Below are 20,214 nucleotides of genomic sequence, written 5' to 3'. Positions count from 1 at the left end.
AACACCGTTATCACCGTCTGACATTTATCTTATAATTTTCTAGAGCTGACTGTTGTGTCTCCATGGAAACCCAAATTGCAATTGAAACAAGTAGGATAATAAAGGCATCCACCAAGATTGACAGCATGCAAAGCCTGGCTACATTTGTTTGTAGTTCCCTCGGTAGCTACAGCTAGAGACAGAGAACATGCACTTTGTGCGTTTAGGGTTCTCTCTCTCGAGTCGCAGGTTGTACCTGACTCTGCTTATGTGGCAACTTTACCGTAACACCCTTGGTGCTGTTGTTACTGATGGAGATGCTAATTTTCACTGGAATTATCTCATCTAAAGGCATTATGAATATTTGATGTACAATTAACTGTGATCTTTTTTGGATCCAAGAGGAAAAATTCTACCTGGGTGATTTTGACACTGTGAAACTGGTGTCTTGTGGTACCTAAATGGATTTCTTTTTCAGTAGGGGGAGCAACCACAGAATTGTACAGTTTTTTCCCCTTGATATCGAGGAACCTGTGCTCTTTCAAGTTGATGACTTCACGTCAATTTGGTTGGTGCCTCAAAGCAAAGAGTCATGAAACTGGAGTGGGTCCAGAGTGAATTAATCTGAAATTAATTTGATTCTGAAAGACTCCATCTGGCTGTGTTTGGGAAAGGCAGTTAGACAGATATATAAACACATGATCATCTGTATTCATTGTGCCAGATGTAGTATCAAAAAATGAAGAAATGGCTTTTAAAAAAATCAACTATGGGGAATTTTGATATAGTAATATTCAGCTTCTTAGTGTAACAGCCATTCTAATTTAGCACATAATTCTACTTTTACTTCTGTTTGTTTCGGGGGTTTTAAGAAATAAGCAAATTAAATGTCAAAGCCTATTTTAATTGGTGATTTAAGATGCTAAATGGAATTTATGACTTGCTGAGAGAGACAGAAGAAAGAGAGAGGACCTATAGCTTTCCAAATCAAAATGTAGTATTTGATACTGATTTCATCTTAAGATACAATTTAGGGATTTAAAAACTAGTGAAGTATTATGGCATCTGGACTTTGCCTCTTGAGATGTGGTTTTGTAGCATGACAGACCAGCATATTTGCATGGAAGGGGAACCCGCAGGATGAGGTGGCCTGCAGAGAATGCTAGAAGTCGTCTTGCAAATTTCTTTAGACTGTAAGAGGTGCATGTTTTGAACTGCCATCTAGGAATTCAGTACAGTCACTGCAGTGCATCTGATTGCCTTTTGTTATGTCCGGACAGGAAAATTGTAGAAAATGTGTGCTTGCCCCTTTAGTGCTATCACAGTTATCTCTTTAGGGCCTTTTATTTCCAATTTTTAAACCTCACCAATCATCTTTTGTGATGTGCTGAAGAGAAAGAATTAAAGTTTATTTCTGGATTTGTGATACATTATTTACTGAAAAACAAACTACCCAAAGGGAACAGCTCATTCCTCCCTTGTACTCCACCCATCACCCTTAATTCTCCTAGACAAAACAACAAAAACAATCACAGGTAGGGAAAAACGGAGAATACTCAGTCAACATTAACCCAAACAAAGCCGAAGAGTTTAGGCAGTCAGTTGCTGCATTTAGTGACAGCTAATTAGATGGTACACAGATCTCAACGTTTGATAGCTGTGTGTGAAAACGCGAGTAACGTCTCCGCTCATCCCTGAGGAATGACTCAGTCTCACTAGCTAAGTTTGCAGTACAGCTGAAAGCTTCTCCTTTAAGGCACCAATTCTCTTTCTTGTCTCTTTTTGAAGGAACGCTTCTTAAAATAAATTATATATTTCCCGGCCTTCGTAAGCAGAATTTGTTGAGCTTAATGTGACCTCTCAGATGAGACAAGCTTGTCATTATACAAATTAATAACTCTGCTGGGCCACTGTCCTTGGGAATGGCTGGGGAACACATCTCAGTCCCCCCTGCTACTGGTAGGCTTTCACCACAAGGCTATTGCAGATGCTGTTGTCCGTCCCCACCAGGACATGGGCCTGCTTGTTGGAGAGCCTCCCTTTGCTTTGCCACTTGTCTTCCCCTGTGGGTTTGAAATGCAGCTGATGAGGCTGTGAAAAAACCAGCATGAGGAATCTTTGAGGAGTGGGTTGAAGAGTTCACCAAAGAGCTCAAAGGGCATGAACATCCGGATGGGAACTTTGTGATGAATATGTTTCCGGCTGCTCTGAGATTTTTTCCTTTATGCTGGCCATTTACAAATATTGGAGTTTGAAGGCTTTTTTGGGAAAACGACAATATATTTGAATGTAATAAATACATACCTCTCTTCACAAGTGGATTCTGTTTTCCCTCTAAACTGCTGTCGTTAATATGATGTAATTAGTTCCCGTGGACTGTCAACTTTTGATTTTCCAGATCAGTGGAAGGAGACAGTGGCGTCCATAATGTCCAGTGCATTCACATCAGACCTCATGCTGCTGGCTGCCTTCCTTAGCCTGGCATTTCATTTCAGTTGTATTCCTTGATTACACATCATTTACAACCAAGAAAGGTAGGCCAAAAGCAGGCTGGGGAGAGACCCGCCTGAGATTAAATTCTGCCATTGATAGATGATAAAATGAATACTAAATGGACAGATAATCAGCATTTGACAGAAAAGTAGGCAGAGTTCTGAAGGCCAGGCAAGCGCAAAGGTCAGCGATGTGGCGCCTTTGTCCTGTAGTCCAAAGTAGGAAAGCCCACCAAGCGGTTTTACATTAATGTGGTGAGAACGAGAGGATAACCAGAATCGGAATGGTGGCCATTCAGGGACAAGTGAACCCAGTGGGCATTTAGAGAAAGAGGCATGACTCAGTCACAGACTGGTAATAGGTGTACTGACTCTCGAATTTAATAGGACAGCACTGGACACGATAACGTGGTTCTACATAATAGTGGTGACGGATCACATGACGTGATTTAATTTTACAACTTTGAAGACTTCTCACTCCCTGCATTAAATCCATTCATTCAGTAAATGTGTCTTGAGGATGTGCTGGGACTATCCTCACCTTCCAGATGAGCCCTTCCCTGACCACCTATGTAATACTGCAGCCCCTTATTTCATACCCAGCAGCCTCTTCCCTTGCTTGCTTTATTTTTCTCTGTCGAAATGGTCTTTTTAATCTATGATAAGATTTACTTATTTGCTTAGTTCATGCCGACTCTAGAATGTAACTCCATAAAGGCTGTTTTTTGTTTGTTTGTTTGGGAGGAAGGGAGGAAGGCAGGAAGGGAGGGAAGGAGGAAGGGAGGGAGAAAGGAAGGGATGAAGGAAGGAAGGAAGGGAGGAAGGAGGGGCGGAGGGAGGGAGGGAAGGAAGGAAATCAAGCAATGAGAGAGACATTGCCGACCTGGGTCTAGAGGTTTACAAGTTGATTTCTTTTTTTTTTTTTTTTTTTTTTTTTTTAAGAGAAGGAAAGAAAAAAAATGAGTAAAGGAGAGGAAGAGAAAGAGGGAGGGTGAACGGAAATATTGCTTTATTCTGAAAACAAAATGGGTATTGATAATGGCCAATCAATGTTTCATTTAAACCTATGAGTAGGTGTGATGTGCTATTGACAAGAATGTATATTTTGTGTATTTGAAGTGGAGAGCTCTATAAATATTTATTAAGTTTACTTGTTCTGGATCTGAGTTCGAGTCCTTGATATCCTTATTAATTTTCTGTCTCATTGAATCTAAGTCTCTATGTATCTGGGTGTTAGGATCGTTAGCTCTTGTTGTTGCATTGATCCTTTTACCACTATATCTTTGTTGCTTTAAAATCTATTTTATCTGCTACAAGAATTGCAACTCCTGCTTTTTATTTATTTATTTATTTTTGCTCTCCATTTGGTTGGTAAATCTTTCTCCATCCCTTTGTTTTGAGTCTTTGTGTATCCTTGCATGTGAAACAGGTCTGGATATAACATGCCGTTGGGTTTTGGCTGTGTCTTTTGATTGGGGGATTTAGTCGATTTAAATTTAGGGTTACTGCCATTTGATGTTAACTGGCTGTTTTATCCATTTGTTGATGTAAATTCTTCTTTATGTTGGTGCTCTTTACTTTTTGGTATATTTTTAGAAAGGCTAATACTGGTTGTTTCTTCCTGTGTGTAATGCTTCTTTCAGAAGCTCTTGTAAAGCAGGCCTGGTGGTAATAAAATCTCTGAGTACTTGCTTGTTCATAAAAGATTTTATTTTTCCCTCAGTTGTGAAGCTTAGTTTGGCTGGATATGAAATTCTGGGCTGAAGGTTCTGTTCTTTGAGGATGTTGAATATTGGCCCCCACTCTCTTCTGGCTTGTAGAGTTTCTGCTGAGAGATCTGCTGTAAGTCTGATAGGCTTGCCTTTGTGGGTAACCTGACCTTTCTCTCTGGCTGCCCTTAGTATTTTCTCCTTCGTTTCAACCCTGGTGAATCTCACGATTATGTGCCTTGGGGTTGCTCTTCTTGAGGAATATCTTTGTGGTGTTCTCTGTATTACCTGGGGTTGAATATTGACCTGCTTTGCTAATTTAGGAAAATTTTCCTGAATAATATCCTGAAGGGTATTTTCCAGCTTCGATTCATTCTCTCCGTCGCATTCAGGTACACCTATCAAACGTAAATTTGGTCTTTTCACATAGTCCCACATTTCTTGGAGACTTTGCTCATTCCTTTTTATCCTTTTTTCTCTAATCTTGTCTTCTTGTTTTATTTCATTAAGTTGGACTTTGACCTCTGATATCCTTTCTTCTGCTTAAACAATTCGAGTGTTTAAACCTGTGCATACTTCTCGGAGTTCCTGTATTGTATTCCTCAGTTCCATTAATTCACTTATATTCCTCTCTAAGTTGTCTATTCTCAATAGGATTTCATCAAACTTTTTTTTCAAAGTTCTTAGTTTCTTTACATTGGGCTACAACATGTTCTTTTAACTCACAGAAGTTTCTTATTTTCCATTCCCTGAAGCGATAGTCTAGCATTGGGATGTGCTCGTTCTCCATCAAGCCTTGTCCCATTGTTGATGTGGAACTGTGATCATCTTTAGAGGGAGAGGCGTTCTGATTTTGAGTATTCTCAGCCTTTTGATGCTGGTTTCTTCCCATCATTGTAAATTTATCCTCCTGTCATCTTTGAAATTACCAACTTTCAGATTAGGTGGACGTCCAAGTTGTTAGTTCCCAGGGCCAGAACAGCGGCGTTAAGACTGATGGTGCTTATCTGCCCAGGATTCTCCTGTCTGGCTTCCTTCTTGTGTCCGTAATAGGCGACTCTGCCTTCCCGGGGCTCCAAACCTCGGTCTGAAGGGGAACCACTCTCGTTTAGTCTGCGCCGAGAGCTGCCTTGCCGAGGTGCTGTCACAGCTGCTGCACCGGCCTCAGGAGTCGTGCTGGGGACCCGTGTGGGTCCTCCAAACCTCGGTTAGAAGGGGAGCCAGCCCTGTTTACTCTGCTCCGAGAGCTGCCGTGCCAAGGTGCCGGCGAAACCGCTGCGCCGGCCACAAGAGTCATGCTGGCGACCCGTGTGGCTCCTCCACTGGGGATCTTCTGCTCCGTGAGCAACCAGAATTTGAAAGTGTGGTGTCCTCTAGTTCTCTGCGCTTTCACTGAGACCTGCAATCCCGAGATGCTAGCGATTGGCCATCTTGGATAGTTCTCCCAAAAAGGCTGTTTTACCCCACCTTAGCAATTATGGTATTCCCAACACCTTGAATTTGTCAGAGTCTCTTCATAAATATTGATTAAATGATTGAAGAAGACATCCCTGTCTCCAGGATTTCACACCTCCACCAAGCTCTTGATGGGGATTCAGTGAATCACTGTTTGAGGTTCTGCAATCCGAGAAGAGAAAGGCTAGAGCAAGCAGTCAGTCTGCATTACATGCATATTCTGTGTGCTGCAGCACTGTTCCTGGTCTTAGATTGTTGGTTCGGGAGGGAGTTTCAGCCAGTAAGAAAGACAGGGAAGTTGAGCCTGAAACCTCCTTGGAGGAAAGGAAGACAGGAAGAGATGAATTTCAGGTGTGCTCATTTGAGGTGGTGCCAGGATGTGCTGTGGGATTAGAGTTTAATGGTCGAGATGAGGGCAGTTACTTTCAAATACTCGAGAATGGGTGAGCTTTCCATAGGATTAGCACAGCGAGCAAGAGTGAAGAGTGGAAATGGAAGGGCCTTTGTGGGACAGGCTCTGGGGGGTGGCATTTCAAGTGCAGGTGGGGGAATGAAGCTGTGTCCTTGGTGCGAGGTTGGTGGTGCCCGTGACTGCCATCTGTGCTGGTGCTTCTGTCTCTCACACATGCATGGTTGTAGAGGACCTGTGCTCTGGGGCTGTGTTTCCTGCCTTCCCAACTTCCTTCCTTGTTCGGGCCACCTTTTTCTCCCCAATTTTTTGTTTCATTTCAGTCCCATTGCCAACTAACTGAAGTGGTATAAGCCTGTCATCTTTTGGCTTTGATATCTGCCCCCACCCCAGATGTTATTTAAACATTGGCCATAGGGATGTGGCATGATTTAGAAATGCCCCATGCCCAATCCTGGGCTTAATGAGTCGCTTGTTTCTGCCTTACTCCAGGCCTTTATTTATTGCTCTATTACAGGCCTTAGCACACTGGATTTTGGTTTCATGTTGTGTCCATGTCTGTCTCTTCTAATTGGCCATGAGCAGCAGAAGGACATAATCTGTTCTTCACCTCCCTCACCTTCAAACCTAGCACTGTGCCTGACATAAAGCAAATGTTCAGTAACTGAGAATGACAAGGAAAGAAAATGACTCAGAGTAAACCTCAATTGTGTTTGAGATTCTGCAAAGGGGAATAATTCGCTTTCACCGTCCATATTTCTGAAGTTTGGGAAGAGGGTGGTGAATCCGCTTTGACCTTATTCTTTTGCACAAATAAGTCCAGGCAAAGCATCTTCACCAGTAGTAAAAGCAGAAGTTACCTGCCTTGAGGAGCACAGTTGCCACCACCTGCTGTACAGGGAATCAGATGTCGTGTGTCCGTGTCTTGGCAGAAGTTACCTGCCTTGAGGAGCACAGTTGCCCCCACCTGGTGTACAGGGAATCAGATGTTGTGTGTCCGTGTCTTGCCCCGCCTGTACTTTCATCATCTGTTGCTGGACTGTGGTTGTAGTTGGGACACTTGTGTTAAAAGTCATTCTTCATCTTGGGAAATGCAGGCTCCTGTTGAGTGTCCCCCTACGTTTGTCTTCATCTTATCATTTTATAAGGATTCTCTTTATAGTTAACTGATGGCCAAACCAGTCTCCTGTCAGTCATCCAGAGGCGTTTTCAATTAGTTGCCCATAGCAAACAGGTGACTTCAGCAGCATCCAGCCTTTGGCAGGTAAGTTCAGGATACCCTAGATCTGCTGTAGAAGCAGGGGCTTCTGCAGGAATTTCCTGTCTGTAAAGTGAGGGGCAGTCACAGTGACCTCAACTGCAGGGGAGAGGACTCATTGGTGTGTACCCCTAAAGCACTTTGGGAATGTGAAGCCCTCAGTACATCTTCCTTGTGATGATTATTTCCCTGTTGCTGTTTCTAAAAGTCCATCTAAAACAACCTACCTCTCCCTGTGTGAATGCCTCCTGCTTGGCCCTGAAGTCCACTGAACTATTTCTGATGAATCACGGAAGGAAATGAGTTGCCTGAGTGAGGCTGTCTTTCACCGCTGCCTTGCTCCCTTCCCAGGGAGAGTTACTGTCTGTTCAACCATAAGGCACCCCCTAGATGCCTCCAAATTTACTTCTTTGTGGGGGTTTTCTAGCTTTGTGCCTTTTGTTAGCAGCCAAGTTGAGATAAGGTAATAAGGTTTCCCTTTTACTTGGTGAGTCCAAGTGCCTATGTTCTGTGACTTGTTCTGCAGGAATAGTTCTCTACGAGTCTTGGATGCATTTTACCCTGGAAAGCATTGGAGACCTCCGACTGAACACAGTTCAGCAGTACCTTTGGTAATCCAGCAGAATGCCTGTCCCCAAGAACACAGATGTATTCTCAATTATCTGGGAATCACAATGATGTCCTGTGCCCTCTTAAACTATTTTTTTTAATTTTGCTAAAGTACAGGATTGAGCTTATGGTAATATATGTATGTGTACATATAGGAAATCTGAACCTTTTCTTCAGAGGAGCTCAAGCTATTTAATGACAATTTGACCATCTGCAGAAGGGCTTTGACTTTGTCCTGTTGAGGGTATTTGCTCTGGTTAATTTTCTGTGTGGATTCACTAGCTGATGTGTGGCCATCTCAAAGATTTGGTGCCTCAAAAGGTATTGCTACTCATGATAAATGGTAACAATATCTTCCAGCTAAATAGGGGAGCATCATTATTTTCACACCTTTTTGGTGGTGTAACTGATAACCAAAACATTTTGTTCAATTTACCCAAAGTTTTCAGCAACCCAGGATGCCACTGCAGTTAAGACAGCTGTGTCAGAATGGTGGCAAACTCTGCCTGGCTGAAAGGCAGTCACGGAAGACTGAGGCTTTCTTCCTGATAAGCACGAAGCAATGCATTTGCAAAGGAACTTGCAGTTCCCAGGTTGGATGGCCACTGACTCCTCTTCCTAAATGGAAAGGCTGCGGCACTGTTTAGCAGACAGGGAGCCTCCCAAGGGTGGGGCCTGAGTTTCTAATGTGTTCTTCATTGCGCAGGGTGGGAAGGAACTGATGGTTGGACCTCAGCTGCCCGACTGCCAGTCTGTCGGGAAGAGATTTCTCTTCTTAAGCAACACCAAAATGGACAGTGTAGAGACTGTTAATATTAATGAATTTCATGTTCGTCCTGTTGCCCGCCAGAGGCACCAGGCCCATCGCCAGGTTTTTTTCTGCTTTTGCCTTAAGCAGCTGAGTCTTGGACAGTTTCCTGTAATAACCAAACAAAGCCTGTTTCTTCATGTGCTATTACTTAAGTACAAGTGATATTAAAAAACGATTCTTGAGCCCTTTGAACGAGTGGCTTGTTAGCTACAGAGATGACGGGAGTACAGTTACGACATTAAGAAGGGCACTGGCATACATGGAGCGGGATGGGGCTGTGGCAGCAGCCCATTCACCTGCCACTCAGCAGCCTGTCTGAGCCTCCAGGCTGCTCTCCACAGTGCTGGTGACACCTTGTCCCCTATGAGCTGGGGGGACTGAATGGGACACAGACAAGGAATCACAACAAAATTTCAGGCAGCTCATTATATTATCTCAATTATCTTTTCCATGAATCTCTCTGAGTCCAGACCATAGTCACAGGATTAGAGAAATTAAGAGCCAGATGGGACCTATCATCTTGCTTTGTTTTACGAGTGAGGAAACCGAGGCACAGAGTGGTTACATGATTAGCCTCAGATCCCGCAGTGAAGTTGTTGCTGAGCCAAGATAAGAACTAAGGTCTGCTGGCCCACTGTTTGCTGACCTGCCGTTGACGGCCTCAAGCACTGATGGGGCTTTCTGGGCCCCATATTCTTGTGTTTCCAAAGCAGACTTCCCATGCAATGATACGTTTAGATCAATCTCAACTCTAATCAGTACAAAACAAGCAAAGGACAAGTGTATTTGCATCTATAGCTATTTAGGTAAACTGAAGTTAAATAAAATTAAAAATCCAGTTCCTTAGTTGCATTAACCACATTTCAAGTACTTCCTAGCTACATGTAGCTAGTGGCCACCACATCGGACTGCAGATACAGAACGTTTCCATGATGGCACGAGGTTGGGTCGCACTGATGTGGATTATCCCAAGGATCCAAAAAAAAAAAAGGTACTGGAGTAATATGATTATTAATAATTACTAGGCAGATTTTCTATCTTTATATTACAATTTTTCTTTCCCTTTTTTTTTTTTTTTTTTTTTTTTTTCCGAGACGGAGTTTTGCTCTTGTTACCCAGGCTGGAGTGCAATGGCGCGATCTCGGCTCACCTCAACCTCCGCCTCCTGGGTTCAGGCAATTCTCCTGCCTCAGCCTCCTGAATAGCTGGGATTACAGGCACGTGCCACCATGCCCAGCTAATTTTTTAATATTTTTAGTAGAGACGGGGTTTCACCATGTTGACCAGGATGGTCTCCATCTCTTGACCTCGTGATCCACCCGCCTCGGCCTCCCAAAGTGCTGGGATTACAGGCTTGGGCCACCGCGGCCGGCCTACAATTTTTCTAAGACAATCATTTTGTATACTTTTTAGTATAGTGTGCATTCTGAAGATGACATTTTATGTCTTTTAGCATTAGTATAATTGATAGCCATTTGGCAATTCTTATAGCCATTTTGTAAGTTTGTTCTTTTTATATAAATAAAGGAAATGCAACACAGAAAGTTACCCACAGAACAAGATAAAAAAAGAATAGAAATTTTAATTCTTTTGTTTTCATTCTCCCAAAGGAAGCCTGCAAATCACTGGACCTTATAAAAGTTTGTTGTCCTAAAACTAGTAAAAACAATAGTATGTTGAATCAGTTATTACAATTTTTGTAATAGTTTACTGCCTAGAGGAACCTCAGAAGATTTTGCGTATACTCTGTTGATCTAGTTCTCTTTAAAATAGGGAAGTAGGTCAGCGCCTGGGCTAAAACTGAAAAGTAAGCACTCATTGTTTTTCCGGACGTCATTTCATTTTCATCTGGACTGTGACACGGGTGATACCACTGCCCACTGGCGTAGTGCTCACAGACTTGTGGTCTTACTCCATACGGCATGTGTCTTAGAAGAGCCTTCTAGCTGGCTCCTTGCCAAGGGCACTAGCAGAATTGGCACCAGGGATCTCATCGCAGTTTGCAGGCAGGGTGCCAGCAGAGATGTGTGTGCCTGTGTCCGGGGCCTGCGAGTGGTCACTGAGATGGGAAACATCAACCTGGAGAAAAGTAGCTCATGGAACATGAGGCCTAGGCAGCTGACCTTCACCTCTCCTTGTATCCACATTCCCTAGGCACCTTTTGTGTGTCATTGGAAAAGTCAGTATATCTCTGTGACTCTCACTGGGTTCATCTCCAAAACAGATAATGATTCCAATGGGAGCTGTTGAGAGTATTGTATATTGAGAACTTGGCAAAGGTTCCTGGCGTAGAGTAGCCCCTCAATAAATATTACTTGAATTTGGATGTAAATTCTTGGACTGTGAGAGGCACTGTTCTCGGTGTTGAGAATGTCTAGGGAGTGAAGAGGAGCAAGCTAGTCTAGTTTTCTAAGCCCAAGATGAGATCCTTGCAAATAGGACACCTTATCAAGGGTCTTGCTGAGATCTGGGGTGTCTGTTCCTGTAATTACCTCTCTTTGAAGAGCACATTGGCTCTCCTTGGTTTTGGACAGGTAACTCCAAAGGTTCGACAGTTGAACACATAATGTCTGGCTTGCTTAGCAGTGTCAATGCTACAACCCCTGAGGACAAAAGAATTCAGTGAATCTCCTCTAAAAACGAGCATCAGCCAGGGAGAGAGTTGGGAATCCAGAGCAGGATTCGGTTGGGTGGATGAGAAGGGAGGAGACCACGCTGCTGCGGCACTCTCGGGATTGGGCATGTAATGAGGTAGTGCCAGGAGGGTGATCCGTGGGACAGGACCACCTAGTTTGCTTTTGATCGGGAAGGTGTTGGGGGGTGGTACTTTAACTTGAACAAGTGGACATAATTGGATTTTCTTAAGGAAGGGTTTATCCTGCCCTTAGAACTTAATGCAAATCTTTGGAAAAGTTACTTCCAAAAGGGCAGGTGGCATGGCAAGGATGTAGATGCAGATGAGAGGCGCGCATGGGTGGCTGTGTGAGAGCAGAGAAGGAGGGGATCTGTGGGGCTGGAGACACACTATGTGACTGAGTAAATGTGGGTTTCAAAGTGCCCTAAAGGGGGGTTGAAAAAAATGTGAAGCACATATCACAGTATTTGCTGTGTAAGTGATCACTACATTACATATCATTATTTAGGATAGGAATTGTGTTGTAGTCTTTACTGTAAACATTTTGAATTGAAAAGTAGATTTTTGATGGTCACTCATTTCACATGCTTCACAGATGCAAAGAAGGAATTAACAGTAGGAATAGCTGACACTGAAAGAGCCCTTACTTTGTGCCGTGTCCTGTATTAGGCACATGAGTCTAAGAGATGGAGTTCGCTATCCCCATTTTACAGATGAAGAGTCTGAGCCCAGAGTAGCACAGTTAGGAAGTGGTGGTACCAGAACTCAGAGCCACTGTGCTACAGTGCCTCAAGAGGAGAAGTCTCTATTCATGGGGGTGAAGCATGGCTTATGGGGATGAATTATACATGGACACCTTGCCACGTACAGGCCAGAGGTGTGAGGCATAGGACCGCTCCTCCGCTTTCCTTACTTGATGCATCTTGGTGAGTTTGTATTTTCTGAGAAAGAATAAGTGGCCTCTCATTTGCAGAAGCATGGAGGAGAGCTTGCTCTAGAATTCTGAGTTGAGAACTAGTACACTGCCGCTCCGTTCTCCACTGTGTTACACTATGCGCTCCGCAGATGAGGGCAATAGCCCCATTTGTTGAACTTGTGTTTTCTGTGAGCTGAGACCTGTGGCAAAGCTTCCTCTTTACATTCTAGCTGGGTGTCAACAGCAGTAACCACAAGTCTTTCCTGTCCCAGAAATAAGTCTTGCCACACGCTCAACCCCTCACAGGGTGTGAACCTGCTATACTGCCAGGGACTCTACCACCTCGGCCCCACTCAGCCCCAGATTCACACGGTTAAAGTGTTTATTGAATTCTCAAAGAGCGATTTGAAAAGGATAGGTGCATAAGAACAAGATAAACAATCTAGCTGTAATATAAACAGGGATTACATTACAGCAAAATTGTTGAGAGAAGATTTTGTACTCAATATTTTATTCAGCAGAACATTTTTTATAACAATAAGGTTGATTAGCACAAGCTCTGAAAGTGCTTCAAGTTAGACAGTCTGATTGTTTATCTGAAGGATAAAAAATAAAGTGGTGAAATAGGGGGGTACAAAGAAGCAGAAATTGAAGGTGGGACCTAGCAAAGAGTATTTGACATCACTTTACTCTACAGGTTGAATCTCATTCAGGATTTCTCCTTTCGATAGGTTTCTGGCTTTTTAACCATGAGTAAGTATCATCTTTTTAGGGACTTAGGGCCAGCCTAGGCCCACAGCAGATTTAAAGTATTCTGATGGTTTGTTTGTCTGATGGTTCATTTTAACCAAATAAGTAGCCTTCTGTAAGATCTTTGTCCACCCTCTTGGTGGTACCAGGAGGCTACAGTGAAATCACGCCTGGCCCTTGCAGTTTAGTTTTAGTTAACATGTCCCCTTTCTGACCTCTCTGCTTCTGGGGGTGGGCGTACTGTTGGAGGAGGCTCTATAGGGGCAGCGTCTGCCTGCTTTGTTTCAGTGCCTTCTCCCTTCACAGGCCGAGAAGCTGGAGCAAGAGCGCAGTGCTGCCGAGAGGCATTCAGCCTTGTCACTTGGCAGAGTAGCTGGGTTCAGGGAATATTTGGAGGTGGGGGGTGGGGGGAAGGGGTATGTGGTTTTGCTCTGCTGTTTATTCCTGCTCAAAGGAGGATGGGGGCAAGTAAAAAAGACATGTGTTCATCATCGGATTACTTGGTGGTGACTAGAATCGCAGGCTCTGTACAGCATTCTCTTCCAAATGGGGATTTTGGAAACAGCGTTGAGGGGGACTGATATGCAAAAGCTTGTGGTTGTGCTCTCTGTCAGCCCCAAATATTTACTGAAGCTGGGAGAAGAAAAGGCAGACTTTCTTTTTTTCTCTCCCAAACGTGTGATTGTTTAGAACTCAAGTGCAACATCTGGAAGTCAGATATACAGAGAACAATTTATGGAGTGTGAAAGATTTAAAATATTCAGTGTCCTTTAGTGGGAACTCAACTTTCTGGGGCTTCTTTTTTTATTTTTTTTTAACCCAGCACAAAGCAGGCAATTCTGAGATCTCCTCTGCCTCTCTGAATTAAACCCTTTGTGCCTGGGTCCCATAAACAATGTGCTTTTTAAAGGGGAGCCCCCTCCCAGCGCCGGCCTTTTTCTCCAGCGTGGGCAGCCAATCAGCTGCGCAGAGCTGCATAGCTGGACCGCTTTCCATTCTGAGTAGCAACAACGTACTAATTTGATGCACACATGGATGCCTCGCGCACTCTGCAAATTCATCACCCGCATCTTGCATTAGTCATCTGACGGACTGCCAAGTGTTTCATTTTCTTTCCATGTGACTTTATTATTACCACCTCTCTCCTCTCTTCCAAAAACCTCCCAAAAAGGGCGGTGGGGTGGGGGGCGGGGCAGGGAGAGGGAGAGAAATCCAGCAGGCGTGTAGCTCTTCCTTTCTTTCCCAGCCACAGCCAGGGTTAGGGCTGATAACGCGCTGATGCGTTGATGGCAGCCTTGCAGAGCTAGACCTGCACTTAACTTGCAGCTGCCTCCCGAGCCTCCAAGATGTCCACGCCCTGGGTGACAGGCGGCGGGGCGCTGCCCTGTGCTCCCGCGGCTCTGCTCGACAGCAGCACGCAGTGAGAGCCTCGCTGCCGCCGAGGAGCAACTCATGGTGCCTCTGCTTTGTTTTAGTTCATGAAATTTCTACGACTCATTAGGCACTTTGCCCTTGCTCTTCTTCCTCCTCCTTCCGCCTGCCCGCCCCCAACCCCCGCTTTTTTTCTTCCTGTCCCTCATCGTGCCGCCCTAACTCTGGCTCCCGGTTCCGTTTTTGACAGTAACGGCACAGCCAACAAGATGAACGGAGCTTTGGATCACTCAGACCAACCAGACCCAGATGCCATTAAGATGTTTGTCGGACAGATCCCCCGGTCGTGGTCGGAAAAGGAGCTGAAAGAACTTTTTGAGCCTTATGGAGCCGTCTACCAGATCAACGTCCTCCGGGACCGGAGTCAGAACCCTCCGCAGAGTAAAGGTACAGAGCGCGGGGCGGGGGTGGCCAGGAGTCCAGGTGGGCGTCGTGGGGGCGCTGGGGCTGCCCGAGCCCCCAGCCTGCGGGAGGGAGGGCCGGCAGGCGGGAGGGCTGGAAGCAGCCGGCGCTGGCGGCCCCTGTGCTCCAGGGGCTGCTCCCGACTCCTCCCCACGCCCCCGCCCGCCCGCGGTCCCTCCGGGACAGGTTGAAGGCGGGAGGGAGGGACGGAGGCAGGGCGGGAGCGCAGAGGCTCGTCCAGGCGCGTGATCGCTCCCAGGAGGTCACTTTCTAGGCAGCATAGCCTCTGCTTGGGCGGGGTGGCTGCCTCTCCGAGGAATCGCGTTTCTGTGCCGTGTATTTCAGGACCTAACTCTTCCCCACCCCTACGTTCCCATAATTGCCCATGTACTTACAATTGCATTTCACTTTTCCATAGCCGGTGGGGACCTCAAAGTACCTTCGTAAACAGTTGATGTGATGCCACTGGTGCGAGGGAGAAAAGGCTCCCTTGAAGGAGGGACACGCATTCCTGGGGCCAGGTGGGGATCAGGAGGTGAATCTGCCTTTTGGCGCTGGGAGCAGCACCCTAGTGGCCTGACATACTAGCACACCTTCACAGACGCTTGCGGGTTACGCCCTTCTCAGTGTTGAGATGAAGGTATAGGATCTGATAGTTGTTCCTGCCTCCATTTTAAGATGACGGTGATGGGGGGCAGTGGGAGCAGCTAATGAAATAGAGACCAGGGCCCATTGTGAGGACTGATGCTTCTGTGCACTGGAGTCTGTCTTTGGAAGCTCTCCGCAGACTGAATTTAAAATACCTACTCTGCTGCTACCACTTGATCTCTGTTGCTATTTTAACCTTCTTGCTTTAGCAATTTTTTTTTTCTTTCCCTGTTCTTGATCTCTCAGTCTCTGCACAGGAGTCCTCTGTTGTTCTGTGGGTCTCTCAGTTTCTTTTGCTCTGTGCCTTGGTGTTTCTGTCTGGTGTATTATTTTATTTCTGTGTTGCTTCTCCTAAGACCCCTGAAAGCATCACTTGGCTTTATTATTGTTATTATTTTGCCTGTGTATATACTTCAGTTAGGCACATGAACATTGGCACATGCTTTTCTCTAAGCCTTTTCCTTAATGGCAAGGTGAAAGGATAGAACTAGGAAATCTTTAAGACTGACATTCTGTGACTACGAGAAATGTTGGACTGCCTCTTGTTCCCTGTAGTCGCCAAGGTCTGGTAGGGCTTTTGGAAGCCTCTTAAGGAATTGAGCCCCTGGCCAGTACTCATTTTAGAAAGGTGAACAGGTGTGTCTTCGGAGTATGTTCAGAACACTTTAGTTTTCCAAACAAACCTTAAACAAGGTTGTTTGAAAAAGTACATAGAATATTGTCACCACAAACTTGATTGCCCCATTGTTTGAAATATAGAAAAATCATGTAAGTGAAAATCTGTGGGTTTCTAAACTTCATAAATGAGAGCAGTAGTAAATACTTTTATTGACCATATTTTGATACTGGTTACCTACATGTTTTCCAAATGGAGAAAACTAGAGTTTATTTTAATACTTTCATAGTATGCTGTTGAGAAAAATCAATAGACTAGAGCTAAAAAATTTAATAAATAATCACCAAATAAGGGCTCTCTCAACAGCCATAATGTCACTCAGGAAAAACTAGACCAGAGGAGGTAGACTAGGCTTTAGAGAAATAACCACAATTCATCCTTGACAAGAAAAATGTGACTCCAAATTTTGGTTTATCAGCTTTTTAAAAAATTACCTTTGACAAAATGATCAGTGCTCACTTTTCACATCAAATATTGCTTAAAGTACGTGGGCCGTCAGCCAAAGCTTGAAAGAGCTTTTGTTGCCTGGTTCCATGACTTTCAGCCTTGAAATACATGTATCTTAACTTGGCTGAAAAGGCCCTTTTTTCAGTCAAATAAGAGCCTGAGCGTGACCTGGTTATTCTCCCATTGTCTCTCTTGCCCAGATGTTCCTCTGAGCAGCATTTTTTACCAGCCTATACTAAGACTATACATTCTGTTAACTTGTATTCACTATGTCTTACTACTAATTTGGTGGAAATAGTTTTCAGAAGCCCACGGACTGCAGAAGCAGAGAGAGGACCAGTGAGGGAAATTTTTTTGAGCACATGCTACGTGTATCACACCCTGTGTCAGGGATTTTACGTATGTTGTCATTTTGTCCTCACCAAAAACCAGAAGGTAGGTGGTATCAGTCATGTTTTACAGATGAGGAAACTCAGGATCATAGAAAGTTAAGAAACGTAGTGCAGTTTGCCCAGCTGGTAAGTGACAGATCGGAGATTTGGACATGGTCCATCTCCCTTCATGGACTAAACCATTCTGCGTCTCCATGAGACGAGATTGCAGAGCAGCCCTGGTGTGCTGTGTTTCAGGGTCTGGGTCAAGGACAGTCTCCTTTCCTGAAGTGTTCCCCAACTGAAAGGAGGAAATTTCATTCTTTAAGAATGAGTTGATTTCATTTTGGTCTCTGTGTTTAGCTTTTATACTCGGGTTTAGATTGTACATCAGTCCCACCTCATGATATCCTGGGGTAGGAGTTAGAGATGAAATCATTCAAATCTTACCTTTGGAAATACAGGTCAATTCCCACTACTGTGAACTCCAAGTTTCACATCAAATATTGCTTAAAGTACGTGGGCCGTCAGCCAAAGCTTGAAAGAGCTTTTGTTACACAGACATCTCTGTTGTGAAGGTATTTGTTGTGATGGGATTTGAGCTGTATAATGACATTGCTCTCGGAGGATTACAGTCCTTAGCCGCTTACCTAGAGAGAGCCACAGCCCCCACTTTCTTCATGTTGTTACCTATGCATCCCGTTATTATTTTGCCTGTGTACATGTAAAATAAGACCTCTTTGATTCAGACTTTGTCAGCAGAGTACAATTACCATATTTTCACAAGGCTGATGTTAGAGCCTCAGAAACTAGAATTACTGTAAGTGGTTTAGGTTATGTGAGTAAGGCTTTTGGAGGGGCTTGATTCATTGCCTTACCCATGTTGATGGTCCCAAGCAGAGAAACTGTCAGGCTATTACCTAATCCTGGTGAATTAGATTTTCTCCTCACTTTCCATTTTATGGTCTGTTTAGTCTTGAGCCACGAAAACTTGGTCATACTTGTGAAATCATCTTTTCAGGGTTTGAGTCTGAGCTCCCTGTCTTCTCCCTATAAGGGCATGTGTTGACCAAGCAGGCTGAGGAACTTGGGGAGTCTGGCTCAGTAAACATGCTCCCCCATGAGGACTTTGGAAGAGTGTGTTTTATTCAGGGGTCATCTGTTTCGTTTGTAGATGGTGAGCAGTACCATAGAGAATTGAGAGCATGGCTTTTGAAGTTGGAGAACGCTAAATTTAATTTCCGGCTCTACTGCTTCCTTGGTGCAGGCCTTGGGCATGTTGCTTAATCACATCTGAAAGTGGTGGCAGTGCTTGTAGTGTTGCTGTGTGATGAGGTTATGCGCTTTCCACAGAGCTGGGATACAGTAGGAGCTGGTTATAGCAATCGTGATGATCATACTTCTTGTTACCTTCATCAGTGTCTCCAAGAACATAAACTGATAGGAACAAGAAGGCAAGTTCACAGGCAGCTCTCACACAAAAGAACATGAGCTAAGAGTAAATGAGTAAGAAAGAGATGAGCTTACTGGAACCATGGAAGTTGAGCAAAGAAATGAATAATTCACAGCTTATGGGAGATGAAGAAGATGGCATCTTTACCAGATCTTGAAAACAATAATAGGATTTCAGTAAGTAATGATAATGAGCCTTACATTTTGATAATGTAATGTTGGAATGGCCTGCTTTAGGCATGCAGGTGAGGAAGTGCAGGGCAGGTTCTGAGAACTGAATTCTCCCACAGTTCAGGGGAAAGGTGAAATACGTGACACGAAATAGAGGAAGGGAAGATCACGAAGCCTAGAGCTAGAGGCTAGAGCAACTCTTAGCAGGCCTTCGTTCTCAGGCTGAAGTATTTAAAATGCCTTTGTTAGACTCTCAAGACTCTAGGAATAGAGTGTTTTAGCAGCAAGAGGCTCAGAGGCTGGTGCAGTGTGTTGACTTGTGTTGAGGTCAGGGTGTTGTCTGTCGTGGGAATGGAAGGGGAGGCTGAGGTACAGGCATGACAGTGGAAGGAAGAGGACTTGATAACTAATTTGGGGCAGTGATGACCAGGAGTTTTTGGCTTAACTGGGAGAATTGGGAGCGCAGTCAGCCGTGGTGGGAATGGAGAAGAGGAGTATTAAAGTCAGTTTTGATTGAGTTGAGTCTGAAGTGTCGCAGAAGAGGTAAGGATGCAGGCCAAGAAAAGTCACTGGATTTGGTGACTGGGAAGACCCAGGAGCACTTCAGAAGGAGGATAGGGTTGTGGGAAAAGGAAGTGCATGGATATATGTGTGAGGCTGTCGGTGTAGACTCGCCTTCCTTGTAGTCTGGCATGAAGGGAGCAGAAACTTAGGCAGGCTGTTTGTTTGTTCAGCAAATTGTAAGTTGTATGGCAAAGAAGATTGTGAAAGTGTGAGGCAGACATGACACTATCTCAGGCCTGTGAAAGGGTAGAAAGATACTTCATTTGAGACAGGGGGTTGGGGGGCTGGTTCAGGAGGAAGTAACAACACAAAGTTTCAGAAGCGGGAGACAGTTTGTACAGGTTCCTGCCCCCAGTCTTCTCAGTAAATAGGAAATTTCTGAGAAGTCTTAGTGAATTGAAGACTTGAATGGAAAAGGTTTAAAATGACTCCTTTGGGAAATTTGATGGAGAGAGTAGAACTGTTGAAGAGCAGGGAGCAGCCAGTCATATTTAGATCATGTTCATCTGGGGTGGGCCCTGATGGTTGTGGTTCTAGGACTGTCTGTCGCTGGGTGAGCAGAGAAACAGAGTTATAGGGATCCCAAAGTTGTAGGTGATCAGGGCAGACATTGTAGACGATCAGGAAGGGCAGCAGCTGTATTAGAATGTTCTCTCGGAGGTCTGAAGTAGGGAAGTCGGTAATGCTGAAAGACAGCTCCTGGTCTGGGAGGTGGAGGAGGAGTTGAAGGGTTGGCAGTTGAGGTTCAGTGGGAGAAGTTGGCAGATAGGAAAATTGTGGTCAAGCGTGACTATACTTGGAACCTAGAAACAGTGGATAAATTACCTTGGGTCATCGCTCTCTTAATGTGTTAGTTAATCAAAGTTATAATCCCAGATCATAGCACCCTGAGAAAGTGTGTTCTACAGGGAACATTGTTTAAATTTTTCTAAACTTAAATGCTTAGGTACTGTTATCCTGATTTCATGGGAATGAAAACTGAGTGATAGATTAAAATCACTTCGCACTGGAGATGAGAAGGTAGGAACA

The 20,214-nt window shown here is 44.5% G+C and overlaps 1 protein-coding gene across 50 annotated transcripts in view; it reads left to right on the top strand.

The window, feature by feature from the left end:
- Window positions 1–20,214, top strand: part of CELF2 (CUGBP Elav-like family member 2) — an 859,904-nt gene that overhangs the window by 679,149 nt on the left and 160,541 nt on the right. For 39 of the 50 annotated variants that reach the window (XM_078329300.1, XM_078329290.1, XM_078329286.1 and 36 more), the window contains one exon: window positions 14,645–14,841. In XM_078329300.1, coding sequence (XP_078185426.1) covers window positions 14,664–14,841 — 178 coding nt within the window. In that variant the 5' untranslated portion in view covers window positions 14,645–14,663. Of the gene's footprint in view, window positions 1–14,256; window positions 14,479–14,644; window positions 14,842–20,214 lie in introns of those variants that run through there. The other 11 variants (XM_078329314.1, XM_078329310.1, XM_078329308.1 and 8 more) reach the window with 1 other exon arrangement.

The sequence above is a fragment of the Callithrix jacchus genome, chromosome 7, assembly GCF_049354715.1.
Source record: "Callithrix jacchus isolate 240 chromosome 7, calJac240_pri, whole genome shotgun sequence".
In the NCBI taxonomy this organism is placed as follows: Eukaryota; Metazoa; Chordata; class Mammalia; order Primates; family Cebidae; genus Callithrix; species Callithrix jacchus.
This window is presented reverse-complemented; position numbering and strand designations above follow the sequence as displayed.